This window comes from Callithrix jacchus, chromosome 10 (genome assembly GCF_049354715.1).
Source record: "Callithrix jacchus isolate 240 chromosome 10, calJac240_pri, whole genome shotgun sequence".
In the NCBI taxonomy this organism is placed as follows: domain Eukaryota; kingdom Metazoa; phylum Chordata; class Mammalia; order Primates; family Cebidae; genus Callithrix; species Callithrix jacchus.
Genome location: NC_133511.1, coordinates 66,311,688 through 66,326,207, shown reverse-complemented (window position 1 = coordinate 66,326,207; position 14,520 = coordinate 66,311,688). Strand labels below are relative to the sequence as shown.

General features: G+C 40.2%; 1 protein-coding gene across 1 annotated transcript in view; it reads left to right on the top strand.

Annotated features, from left to right (window-relative positions):
* Positions 1-7,388, top strand: part of POLD3 (DNA polymerase delta 3, accessory subunit) — a 48,193-nt gene extending 40,805 nt beyond the window's left edge. Inside the window, exon 12 of the mRNA XM_002754820.6 lies at positions 4,084-7,388. Coding sequence (XP_002754866.2) covers positions 4,084-4,286 — 203 coding nt within the window. The 3' untranslated portion in view covers positions 4,287-7,388. The remainder of the gene's footprint in view (positions 1-4,083) is intronic.
* The last annotated feature ends 7,132 nt before the right edge of the window (positions 7,389-14,520 follow it).

The window sequence follows — 14,520 nt, the reverse complement described above, 5'->3', positions numbered from 1 at the left end:
AAGTTATGTTGTCTCTGCTGAGGAGTTTCTTATCTGTGGAATATCTATTTTGCCTATATGTGGGGTTGTTATGAAGAGTCAGGTGGCATAAATATATCTAAAAACACTTTCAAAATGGAAACCACAGTACAGACTCAAGATGTCATAGAGGTTGAGAAGCTTTTTAAATTTTTTTTAAGAATGTTTTTATAAATTTGAACAGTGGAAAAGAAGCTACAGATGATTAGAGTGTATCAAGAATCATCTTTGGTATTTGGTTCCATTTTTTCTTCAGAAGGGTATGACTCATCCAGACTGCTTCCTTTATGTTTCCTATTTGTAAGCCATGTTAGGTAAAAGCATGTGCTTGTTATGAAGGCTTAGGGAGGAATTAGAGTTCAGACTTTGAGTCATTGGCTGATTCTTCAGCCATGTTTTAGCTTCTTCTACCCTTTCCATAATCAAACCAGACTTCTGTGGAGCTTTTAAGATTTAGCACTTGAGGTTCCATGGGATGCTCAGATCCTGGTATTGTGCTTTTGTATTTGAAAAGAGTTGTGGGTTTAGGCTCTTACCTTTGTTATTGGATAGTCCATGGTTGTCATTTTGCCTTTTGTGGCACTTGCCACAGGTTGGATCTTCAGAGAAGGTTATTTTCCCCCTTCTCAATTTTTTTTCCTAGTTCAGATTTCTGTTTTTAAAAGATTGGCTCTGAAGAATCAACTTTTCCTGGTTCTTAAAACTAGTGCAGACGTTCTGTCGGCTGTTTTCCCTGTCCCACTATTCCCCACGTCTCTGTCCTCTGAAAAGGCCTCTGCCATTTTAATTGTAGCATGTGATTAGGGAGTAGAATTCTTTACATGTGGGAATTCTGTCTTTTCAATGCCAGATTTCTTGTGAACCTGTGAATTCTGGACTTTGAATGGGTTTTTTTTTTCTTTTCCTTTCTTTTTTCTTTTTTCTTTTTTTTTTTTTTGGCTTTCAGTCTTTTAATAGTTGCCATTTTTCAAAAATGGCAAGCCTCTTGGTTTGGCCATGGGTGGTAATATATGTATTTACTGTTGAATTTCTTAATTCAACAGTACATTTTTTTAATTTAAGAGGACAAAAGCATTGGTGCCAGTTTTTTTTCACTTCTTTCTGCCCTAAAAGAAAAAAAGTCAGATGTCTTTGTGAGAGTTCATTGGGAATTTGTGGGTAATTGTTTACTGCTTTGTTTAGAACATAGTACTCGAGTTTTGGCCAGGTGTGGGATGTGGACTTTTTTGCACTCCTGTCTCCAGACAGGGCTGTTAAGAGCCTTGGATGCAGCAGTGAAAACTGTGCTCACATTGCACTTTTTTTTTTTTTAAGGTTTTTAGTCCAAGCTCAACCTAATGAGTCTTGGCTTTGGTTACCAACAAAGGAGTTCTGCTTTCCTCTCTACTCACACTGTTCTAAATGTACCAGCATAGGAGGCTCGCCCTGTCCTGTGCTGGATCAGATTTGTTCTGTGGGTTTAGAAAGCTCATCTTTCCCTCTGTGAGTTTGCAGCAGAGAGTGGGGAGTTGAGGCCCTGAGATAAGTTTGGAGTAGACTCCTGGACAAAACGGTGGGTTTCTAAGAGCAAAGCAGTTGAATAGAAAAGATATCTGATGTTACCCGTGAAAACCAGGTGTTTGGATTTTTTTTTTCATGGCAACCCAGAAAGTGACATGTTGTTCAGCTAAAATAAAGGACCTATATTTTTAATGGAAACCTCCTTTGTCCTGGGGTTTGAGGTAGCTATAGCTTTGAATATAGAAAAATGTTTCGTTTAGCTATTATAGTATACTGAATATGCTGCTAAAGAAATTTTGTTGGTGCCGCCCTGTTTTTTTTTAACTCCCCCAAGCAGTGTATTACACAAAATTGGCAATGAGACAGCCAGTGGGTTCATTAATAAGTAATGAAATAATGAGCTAATTGATGCTAAAGTGTAATGTTGTAGACATGCTGCTATTTGAATACAGAATATAGCTTATGAAGGAGCAAAGTCTTATATCACCAACTAGTAGAAAGTCATTTCCTTTATCTGTAGATGGCTCTTCAGGCTTTTCTAATTGAAGATAATTTATTGAAGATATTCAATAAATAACAGCTTGTAATTTTGTCCCATTAATTCAGTTACATGCTTTTGAAGATGCATGTGCGGTGGATGTGGTGTTTTGAGATCTAATTGTTGAATGAATAGGTATGCCATGGGAATTCTCTAAGTATCTTAGAACAACATTTTTCAAACTTTGCCGACTATGAGCATTACTTGAAGATCTTGCTAAAATTGAAATTCTGCATCAGTAGGCCAGGAGTGGGAACTGAGAGAGTATTCCTAATAAGCTCATGGGAGATTCTGATGCCTCTGGTGTGTGGAGTACAGTTTGAGTAGTAAGGCCTTTCAAAACACTTACTATATATTTTAAGTTCATCAGTGTTTTTTAGCCTCTAAGTGAGCATCTAAGTGAATTCTGGGCTCTTACAAAATTAAAAACAAATTCCCGGAACTCTCTGGGAAGGAACTGTTGATTAGCAGTCTTAATGGGATTAGCTGGATAACAGTGAAGGAATACTCCAGTGGCAATTGCACTTTAACATTTAAAACAGAGAAGGAAAGAACATTAATTCCTAGAGTGTGGTCCTAGACCAGCAGCATCAGCATTATCTGGGAGCATGTTAGAGAAGCAGATTCTCAGGTCCCACCCCAGACCTGCTGAATCTGAAACTTGGGAAACAGAATCTGGCAATTTGTGTTTCAACAAGCCCTCCAGGTGGTTCTGATGCACACTCAAGTTTGAGATGATATCTAAGTAGCAGAGTAGGTTATTAGGACACAGATAAAATTGATTTCCAAAGCTTATGCTTCTAGAGCAATGTGACTGATATATTTTATTAGAAAGAATTATCAATAAGAGCTTGAGACTATCATTGTTCTTTAATGGAAAAAAAAAACACCTTTTACTTTAATCATTTGAGCATTTATTATGCATATTAGGTTACTCTTTTCAGCTGAGAATGAGATCTTTCCTTCCGTATTTCTCTATCACTTGCTGCAACCAGGAAGGCTGAGAAAGAATTTAGATGGTATTGGTTATACAGCTCCCACAGCTCTCTAAAATTATAGAAAGGTGGCGTGCTGTTTCTTATGGTTGGTGTGTGTGTTGCAGTAGTGTGAAGTAGACCCTCCTCCGTTTTGTGACATCATGGCTAGAAGCCACTATCTGTACCTGTGCCCTTCAGGGCTTCCTCATATTGTCTGCTTATTGGTATAGTTCTTTTGCAGGTTTTCCTTGGGAAGGGTTCAATGAGTTTTAATAGAAGGGGCAAGGCAAATTACGCTTTTGGCTGATAGGGAGTAAGAAAACTGGTAACTTTGTTTCTCATTTTATCACTGTCATTCCTTAAAACTAACAAGTGTGTCATCTGATAGAGTTTACTTGAGATAGTTAACCTTCATGATAAAGACTACTACTAAATCTTGGGTTAATTTGCAGCCATTAAGAAATAGGAACTGAACAGCTGAGTAACTGATCTTCAATTCTCTATACTTGGGATTTGCAGAGAGTGGGTGGCATCAAGATAGAGCTAGACAGGAGGGTCCATGGTGAGCTTGACTGGACAGAAGGGAGTCAGGCAGAGGTTTAAGACCAGCAGTGGGAATGGACAGGCATTGTAGGTCGGAGAGATGAGACTTACGAAGCTAGTCAAAGCATGGAATTAGAAGTAAGTGTTTGAGATGTTGACAATTCTGATAATAGAGTTCAGAAGTTAGCTAGCATAGGGCAGGACCCAAATAAAGGATTTAGGCAGTTAACTGATAAAGGGCCATTAAAGGCTTGGGACATAGCAGTGCGGGAGAAAAGTGAATGTTAGTTAATTCTAAGTATCAAACAGAGGCTGCATGATCTCAGGATTCCACATACTTACCTCAGTCTAGATCTGATCTCCCGGTGGGAGAAAGATTCAGTCCAAAGTAACCATATTTACCTTGATCGGAGTCAGAAATGATTGGGGTTAGCAAGACATTCCATTTTCTTGTTAGAGTAAATTATTCAACCCCACCCATGTTTCATTTTTTTCTTGTCCTACCAGTGACCGAAAAAGTCTACGAGAGTGAATCCTGCACAGATAGTGAAGAGGAACTTAAGATGAAGACATCCTCACTACACAGACCCCCTGCCATGACTGTGAAAAAAGAACCCAAAGAGGAACGAAAGGGCCCCAAGAAAGGGACTGCTGCTCTGGGCAAAGCCAACAGACAGGTGTCCATTACTGGCTTCTTCCAGAGGAAATAAACTGCCATCTCTGGTAGATCAGAGACTTGGAGTGGTCAAGGGAGAAGACCAAGAAGTGTACTCCTCACTTACTATGTAAGTTCATCTAGATCTCCACCTCACCTGTAGCAAAAGACTGTTCTTTCATCCTGTGAGGTTTATACTGTTTCTGGTTTTTAACCAAAGGGAAATCATCTGGAAGCAGGAGGCAAAAAGCTGTAACCTTCTAAGGACATTTAAAAAGCACAATCTTTGACCTGTCCAGGAGAAGGATTTACCATAAAACTATACTGGAACAGGTTTCGAATCCTCACTGAAGCCATTTAGTGGCTAATCCACTGTGCCCCACTCACCCTATGCCCTGGTCCACATATGGCACAGGAACAATTCTTTCTTGTTCCTCCGTATTCTGAGAATTGGTGTGGGTGTTTCTTATCCTTAAATTTTATTGGATGTGTTTACCCCTCCCTGTCTTCCTCCAGTACCACACTTCTGTCCCTTAACCTCCTGAAGCTGTTTTCTGTAAGTCTTTTAAGTCTTGGTTGGACTAAAGGCTGAAATGAAAATCCTGCAGTCACTATTGCAGTACATGGACTCCTGGCTACAGACCAGGACATGGCTTGTGTTCTGTCCCTTTTGCAAAAGCTCTCTGGGACCTTCACTTGAAATTAGTGGTTAGGAAAAAGCCTCAGGCAGAACACAAATAGAAATTTAATGATATGTTAAACTCCACCAGAAATTACCTTGAGTCAGCATTGACGACGTTGAAGGAGCTGCTGTGCTGCTCACACGGGGTGTGCTTTATGCTGCTCCTTGTGGTTTGTTGGTCCCCACTCCCCCACTTTCAATACCTAGAGAGTGAAACCCATACAATGAGATAAAGACTAAATAGAGAAATCCCTTCCTATACAGTGTACTACATTTACATAAAATTTCTCCTCCTCAAGAAAACAGAATACTCAGAACCAGCACTTTTCTAGGAAGTTACCGAGGAAGATAAGGCATACATTTATACATGGATGTTGCTCCTTTGTATTTTTAGCTCCACTATTTGCTTTAAATTACAGGCTCCCCAAGAGGAGATGGACTGAATTGTTAGTAGGTCTGAACAACAAAGAGAACATTTTTATTAGTTACTTATGGAAAATCATCTATTCCAATGATAATCTTCAAGTGACTTCCATTATGGCTCTACAGGTAGTGAGCTCAGTGGTTTGCGGTGGTGTGCTGGTGATCTTGCACAGTGAGCTCTGTGGAAGGGATCAGGCTCCACTGCTGATGTGTCTCACATAGCAAACAAGGGGTGTCTGACCAACTCCTTCCTCCTCAGGCTGGTCTATGTCGTAAGTCATGCAGTCAGCTGTCTCTGCTTTAAGTCTGGGATTGTGCTGACCTTGGGATTAACATGAGCTTCTTTAGCAACCAAGCTTGAACTTGATTAAGACCAGAAGTTTGGGAGGTGAGTCCTGGCATTATGTCTAGAACTAAAGCAGTGGCTTCGTATAGCAAGCTGAGTAAAGGTTGACATGCTCCAAAACCCTTTCTTTTTAAAATGAAAAAGGATGGAGAGAAGGATGGAAAGCCTGGACTTAAATCTTTACAAAAAAACTTCTGGAGATAAATCCCCTTTAAACGGTTATTTTTGTCATTGCCTCTGGTCATTTGTCTAAATAGGAATGGAAAATTAAAAGCAACAATCAAATTTTTTTTTAATTATTATGCTGGGGTCTCGATTAAAACTGAATTTGAATTGGAAAATTCTGGTGCTGGTTGGAGTTCCATCTTTTGAGGGATAACACAAATGCCCAATACACTGCCTCAACTCTGAGCTGTCTGCAAGGCTTAGTAAGTATTGAGTAGTGGGGTTTTTTTTCCTTTTTATACAATACCATGTTATCCACAGGAATTAAATAAATTTTGGAAGTTGTTTTAAAACAGTGCTTCCAACTGAATATCTGATGAGTCTATTATTTGACAGATGGTAACAGTGCTGCAGTTATTTGAACTCTGAATGGGAAGAAGGCTGCTTTTCAGTTTATATTGTTAAAACTGCATACCCATAGTCTGAGATGAACAAGTTATTTGCTGCCTTCATCATTTTTCAGCCCTGGGGAAATCTTAGTTTCAGCCAGCCTCATTTTTTAGTTCATTTAGAAGAAAATCTAGCACATTGTATTAGTTTGGCTTCATCACTTGCTAGCCGTATGACCTTGGGCAAGTTTCAGAGCCTCAGGTTCTATATCAAAACTAAAATGAGTTACCAAGGGTTGTCAAGACTAAAGTCAAGTGTATGTAGCATGAATTCAGTACCTGATGGCAGTCACATAGGTGCTCTACAAATGGGGGCTTCCTTTCTGATGTCATACGTGATGTAAGCTAGCAACTTCCTCAAACGTTGTCAGTTATACAACCCAGGTAGTTTGCTCTTCAAAGTCATTCTGGCTGTACATGTGGTAAAAAGGGGAAGATAGTTGTCCTATTTCACGAAAGATTTAAAGAGAGTATTTTCCTGTTGAAAGAGTTATGGGTGGCTATATTTACTATTCATTTATTGTTTATCTACTGTGTGTCAAGCCCCTGAACTGGGCACTAGAGGATATAATAGAAACCATAGAAGTTGGCACTTGATCCTCACAGTTTAGTAGAAGGGAAAGCCAGTAAAATGAAATGACAGTGCCATATGTGAATGCAGTGACAGGTACAGGGTCCTCCAAGAGTTCATAGGAGGATAGGAAGGTATCAAGGCAGTCCTCCTAGAAGAGAGGAAAGCAAGCAGTTCTTTGAATGATGAGCAGGATTTCACCAAGCAAAGAATGGAAACGATTTTCCAGGCAGAGGAGCATGGTTTTTGGGAGAGGTGGACTGTAGAATTTGAGAATAGGGAGGTAAATGTATTGAGAAATGAAATTGGGGTCTTGCTGAGCAGTTTGGATTTGATTTGTAGGTAATGGAGGCCAACTGAAGAAATGTGAGAAGATGAGTAACATTAGGAATTGGTTCTCAGTTAAGAGTGACAGCTAGTATTCACTTTGATTTTGTATCCATGATAGTATTTCTACCCTTGCATATGCACATTGTATCTTAAAATTCTAGCAGGATTAAAGAAAACCATCATGGTTAAAACAAGGCTGTTTAATTCTGGCAGTCAGCATAGACAATTGCAGCATCTCCCTTGTCTTCTCCCGTCAACATAGATTTCTGTAGCAGAATCAATTTTTTAAAGTGATTTCAAAAGCTGATATTTCTTCTTTGACACTGTCCGTGATGAGCCTTCACTCACCTCCCTGGAAAAAAACCGAGGGAGTTTGGGGGCAGAGGGGGCTGGTAAACGAGTGAAACAGTTCTCTATTCCTTTTCTATCTTTGTTTCTTTAAGAAGACATCAGTTATTATACAGGAGAGAGCTGAAGAGAAGGGCCATATAAGGAAACTAAATAGTTTCTCCAGGACACGAGTAGAATGAGTGCCTAATAATGTATTTGCCAGAAACGTACTCTGTGTCAAGACTCGTTTTGGTAAACTTGTCTCCTTTCATTGGTTCCAGGATCTCAGTATGCTGTAATACAGCTTTTACCATCATGAAACATTCTGGGGCTGCCTCCTTCTGTTGTGAGAAGGCAATATTGCTTTCTGAGTTATTGCCCTGGCAGCTCTGTAAATTAGCCCATGCTGTCACCATGCCCTCTCTGAAGGGCACATTGTACCCAAATGACTGCATTTAGGATTGACTCTTACCACTCCCTGCTGCATGATCCTTCTCTCCACTTGTATCTGTGTCCAGTTTTTTGTGTTCTTAAGTGCGGACCACCCACAGATTGCCACCCAGGCTCTTTAGCCAGAGAAACTTGGTAAGGCTTGTGATCCAATATTTTTCCATTGGATCAGAATCCACCTTAACTCTACAATTCCCCTTCTCCTTCAAACCCTGTTTTCTGAACACCCACTCCCCGTAATTTTTTTCATTTTCTCTTTCCAGACTCCATGTTTCTAGAGGTTTCACCTTGACTCCCCCACCTTCTTTTGTAATACTCAAAGTTCTTCATGGCTAGTTCTTCAACTTCTTTCTTTTGGTGTTTTAGGCTTTCTCAAGGCTCTTCATGGCATGTCTTTTACTGAACTGCTCTTGAAGAATGGAAAAACTACTTTGTTTAGTGTCTGTTTGGCATCAGTCAGATCCAAAGCATAAAGCAGTTATTGGAAGCTAGTTGTGTTTAGTCCTGGATAAGATAGTTTGGGGATTGTAAGAGCCCAGAAGTTACCATTTTGGAGTGACAAGACAAATATACTAAATAGCATTTAGCATTTGATACAAAGCTTAGATGAGTCACAGACTAGGGAGATAATAATTCAGGAAAGAATTAGAATAATCCTAATGGGCAAAATGTTATAATTCTATGTAAAAAAAAAAAACAAATTGAGGAAAGAAACAGGCTAAGGTAGGCTCACCATTTTACTGGGCGTTATTTAGCTATTTGAACTTCTCTTGTCACTTATACATTCATGGTATAAGTGAACCATGTTAGTGTGAATCTTTAGTTAATGGAATTATTTCTGTTGTGCTTTAAGCATGAGAGTATTGATGAGAAAGCAAGCAGTTACCGGGGATTACTTCAAAAGGCAGTTTATACAATAAAAAGTCAGCATAGGCTTCACTCAGTTTAGTACACACTCAACAATTTTGACCTACTAGGGAGGCAGGATGCCTCACAGGCTTGGGAGACAGCACTGGATGCAAACCCTGTCTGAGGCACTGACTTTAAGCAAGGTATGCATCCTCTCTGAACTTCAGTTTCTTCATCTTTAAAAATGAGCTACCCACCTACCTTAAAGGGTTGTTTTAGGGGTTTAATGAAATAATGCATGGAAAGTCACCAGTATTTTGACACGTATTATTAAACTTATGCAAAGCAGAGTAACTCACATTTACCTCTTTTAATCCTTATAGCAACCCTGTAAGATAGGTACTTTTATTCCCATTTTGTACATTTGGCTTCACAATCAACAGTCTTAACCACTGTGCTATATTGCCTGTTGGCTATATATTAGTTCACATTTCCATACTGTCCAGTGATTATTGATTTTTTTTTCTTTTTTTTTTTTGGAGACAGTCTCACTCTGTCACCCAGGCTGGTGCGATCTTGGCTCACTGCAACCTCTGATTTCCAGGTTCAGGTGATTCTCCTGCCTCAGCTTCCCGAGTTGCTAGGATTACAGGCACACATCACCACACCTGGCTAATTTTTGTATTTTTAGTAGAGATGGGGTTTCACCATGTTGGCCAGACTGGTCTCCAACTCTTGACCTCAGATGATCTGCCTGCCTTAGCCTCCCAAAGTGCTAGGATTACAGGTGTAAGCCACCACGCCCAGCCTGATGTTCATTTTCATAAGTGAAAGTATAGCTAGTTGTTCTGATCCCAGATTGTCAAATTTGAAGGCAATCTTAATGTTTATCTAAATCAACCACTCATCTGATGTCTGCATCTTCTCTACAGCATCCCTGCCAAGTAGTCTTGAATCTATAAACAAAGATTCAATTATGTTCAGTATGCTATACTTACTAAATTACAAAGTTAGATTAGTAGGCTAATAAATGTTAAGAAGAATTTAAGTAGAGGTTGGAATAAAATTAAGTTTTCTGATTAATTTTAGATCACTTGGAAACTTCTAAATAGAGCATACTGACCTAAGCAATCTATTTAATTGGTTTCAGTTTAAGTCAGAAACATTGTTTTCCTTCAAAAAGTTTGTCTAGTTCTTGGCTTTGCCTCTGACTTAACCTTTATAAGTAAATCAAGAAGACTTTTGGCATTTGTGCCCTATTTAAGCCATGCTGCAGGTTCATAGGTTGAAAAGTGGTCCTGGGGCGCTTGCAAGTGGGTTAGGCCAGGGTGGTGTTCTCCATTTTGAATATCAAGACTTTGTTTTCCTCTGATACTTCGTGTCCAGCTTATAAGGTATGTGACGATTACATAAACATAGCATAATGAATGATGCTATAGTTAAGTGGTCCCCAACCTTTTTTGACACCAAGGACTGGTTTCATGGAAGACAATTTTTCCATGGCCGGATAGGGGAGATGGTTTCGGGATGAAAGTGTTGCACCTCAGTTCATCAGATGTTACTTAGATTCTCATAAGGAGTGCGTAACCTAGATCCTTGCAGTTCACAATAGGGTTTGTGTTCCCATATAATCTAATGCTGCAGTTGATGTGAAAGGAGTTGGAACTCAGACAGTAATGCTCTTTGCTTGCCTGCTGCTCACCTCCTGCTGTGCAGCTGGGTTTCTAACAGGCCACAGACCAGTACCAGTCTGCAGCCCGGGGGTTGGGGACTCCTGGTATAGTACTTTTTAAAATTCTGTCCTAGAATGGGATGTGCAGAAGGAAGAACCATTTTCCTGCAAACCATAAAACCTGATAGGAGTGTTTCCTTGTCCCTCTTTATTGTATTCTACATGTATTTATATGGTGCTTTACTTTCTCTTACTTCATCCTTATGATAACCTGCAAGGTCTTTCTCTCCCTCATTTTGCAGAAAGCAAGCCCAGGGAGTCAAGCTAGTACAGCCAGCATCTCACAGTGAGGAAATGAACCAGGTCTAGAACCTAGGTCTTGAGACTTTGTGTCTTCAGACTCTGCATCATGTGACTTTCCCACAGTATAGCAACCCCTAAGAATATATTGGTCCATTTACAAGTGTGACTTGCATCCTTAAATGCTAACTTACTTGCCCAACAACTTTGGTGGTGGCTACTGTGGATTCAAGAAAAGTACATGACAAGTTCTCTGCCTTTCTGAGACTGACCATCTATTGGAAAGGCAAAAAAAAAAAAGTACATATTTGTACATTTCACAGATTTTGACTAAAAGTTTACGATGTGCCCAGCGCTGATGCATTAAATACTGGGGATACAAAGATGAATTTCTTTCTTTTTTTTCTTTTCTTTTCTTTTTTTAACCTCTGGACAAAGATGAATTTGTTGCCCTTGATAAATTTACTGTCTAATGAGGAGAGAAACAGATAAATATGCTATAATTTTATTATAATAATATTTGTAAGAGTGCTTACCATGGACCAAAATTTTTGCTAGATATTTAAATACACTTTCTCTGATACTTACAACACTTTATTTACACATCAAGACAGGAAGGCTCAGGGCGTTTAAATGATTTACCCAATAAGTGGCAAAGGTGAGACGTGTCTCTGTTTAATGATTTATAATGAAAAGTTAGAGAGACTAGTGTATTTGAATGTTTGTGATTAGCAAACCTGCATGGATATCAACTTCCCTTCAGGTAGATCAAAAGGAGCAAATGAATTATACCTTTAAAATTGTCTTTCTCAGCCTGGCATGGTGGCTCAAGTGTGTAATCCCAGCACTTTGGGAGGCCAAGGTGGGTGGATCACGAGGTCAAGAGATCGAGACCATCCTGGTCAACATGGTGAAACCCCATCTCTACTAAAAAATACAAAAAATTAGCTGGGCATGGTGGTGTGTGCCTGTAATCCCAGCTACTCAGGAGGCTGAGGCAAGAGAATTGCCTGAACCCAGGAGGCGGAGGTTGCGGTGCACCGAGATGACGCCATTGCACTCCAGTCTGGGCAACGAGCAAAACTCCGTCTCCCAAAAAATAAATAAATAAATAATAAACTTGTCTTTCTCAGGTACACGTGATTTTGCCAATGAGTCTGTGTCTTTTGGCTACAATCCTCAGCTTTTATCTCCGCATAAGGAAACCCACACCAGTGAACTACACATAAGGCTAGAGATGAAGGCTTTCTTCCCTCTGCCTGGTGTTCCAGCTGGCCTGGAGAGAGGGCCACAGTTTGAACTCTGGTCTTTCTGACTTGAAGCCTATATTCTGACTACAATACCTCCTCCTGTGTAAAGGAAGTATGTGACCATAAGTCATTGTGGACCCAGGAAAGGGTTGCCTGTGGCTGCCTGAGGGATTAAGGTAAGATTCGTAGAGGAGGAAGTGCTTAAACAGGTCTTGAGAAAAATAGAAGTTTGCCAGATGGAAAGTGAGAAGGGCATCACAGGCAGAAGGAACAGAACATACAAAGGCATGGATATGAGAAACCATGGACTGTTTAGAGAGTCATAAGTGGTTTAGTAAGAGGCAGAGTGGTTGGTTATGAGGCCATATAAGTAGGCAGAGGACAGCTCACAGAGGTCTATGCTAAGTAGTTTAGACCTTGCACCATAAGCAATAGGAAGCCACTGAACTTTAACATGTCAGATTTGCACATTAGAAAAATCAGTTTTAGTACCCTGAAGAATTACTGGTTAAAGTAGATCATAAGTAAGAACCAAATTGAACCTGTATCTTGAGTTAGAGCAAGCAAAGGAAAATAATTTGGAGTTAGATCTAGTTCCATTTGAGGCAGATGACTCCGTTGATCCCCTTGGAAACTCAGGAGAGGAGACTATTAGGAGTGACTTCAAATGTGGAATGATTAGTCTTTTGCTAGGTTTTCTCATGCTTGGAAATTCTCTGGCTCTTGCCTCAGCCATGGTCCTAGTTAAACCATGGAGATGGGATTGGTTCCACGGTTTCACTAAGGATTCATGTAGGCCATTCTCTGACGCACATAGACACACTGATTCAAACCTGGAACTGACTGCATCTCCCTGGAATTCTTTGGGCCAAAATGACCCATACTCCTAAACTGATAAACTGAGTTCATCCTAAATCTTATTATACCCCTGATCTATGCCAGATGCTTTCATACACTTTATATTATTTGATCCTTAACTACTTTGTGAGGTATAGGTATCAGCCCAATTTGATGAATTAGGAAATTCAGTGCTAGAGAAGCTGTCCAGCTAGTACATGGTAGACCTGGAATTTGAGAGGCAGACAGAGTATCTTATTGTCATCCATTCTTAGTGTAAGAGTTTTTTCCAGTGGTGTGAAGTGTAGTAAACATTCTCGCATATCATAATGGACATTCATATTAGACATTGAATGACCATTATACTTGAGAATGTGCCAATGATTTGATTCTTCTCTAGCAGTGTTACTGTGAACTCCAAAGCCCACCCCTAAAATACACCTAGCCTGAAGCTCCTGCATGAAACCCCCACTTTTATCTTAGAATTGTGCGTAGTTCATGATATGTGTCTTCCTGGCCTGTACACTTTAGAAGCAGCAGAGCAGCAAGAGACAACTTGTTTTTTGGCCACATGTGGTGGCTCATGCCTGTAATCTCAGCACTTTGGGAGACCAAGGCAGGCAGATCACTTGAAGGGAGGCCAGGAGTTCAAGACCAGCCTAGCCAACATGGTGAAACCCCATCTCTATTTATTTTAAAGAGGAAGAGGAGATTTATATTTTGGGAAGTGTACTCTGGCTGCAGTTGGAGAGCAGACTGGGTCACATTTTGGTGTTGTATAAAGTCCTTAGACTTTAGAGTCAGACAAACTGGAGCTCATGCCCTTTTATTATCAGTGTGACTCCCAGAAAGTCACCAAATTTCTCTGAGCCTCAGTCTGCTCATCTGTAAGATAAAGCTTATGTCTACCTCAAGGTTATCATGATGATTAGAGATAATAAATGTAAAGTGCCCAGTTTATAGTTGTTGGTCAGCAAATGGTATTATTATTTCAGAGTAATGCTTTGGACTTTAACCTTGCCAGTGTGAGAAAAATGAGTTGTCATACTTTGTTAATTTTTTTGCTGACTAACCTTTATTGGAGTCCCACTTTGTAAAAAACACAACAAACTGTCAAAACTGAGGTTCTCACAAAGTGAGGAGGGAGGGCTAATGGACCCAGTGCTTTGTGTGTCCTTGGGGAGTCACACAAAGGGGAGTCAAATTCCTGACTCCCCTTTGCCCCACCAGCACCCCTTCCTTTCAGGTGGGCTGTGTCATTCTGTGTGCTACACACACCCTTGTTTCAACCATATTTCTACTTGAAGTAGTTTAGAGGAAAGGCAGTGGTCTGAGTGTGCATTCTATTTCCCCAAATACAGACATCAGAGAATGCTGTTATTAATGAAAAAATAAACAGATCTTTAGCAGCAAAGAAGCTTCTCCCAATGATGTATGGGGTGCTTGGGCTGTAGTCACGCCTGCAGTTTGAGCCCATCTGTTTTCTCTGTTCACCTTCTGAGCTCTGTCCCCTTGTGGTTTGCATCATTCCCCAAGACCAGCCAACTCCAGCCCTCCTCAGTCCACTCATTCAATAGCTGTCTTATTTAAACACACACTCTCTCTTTGGGTGCCAGATGTGCAGTTTCAAGGCAG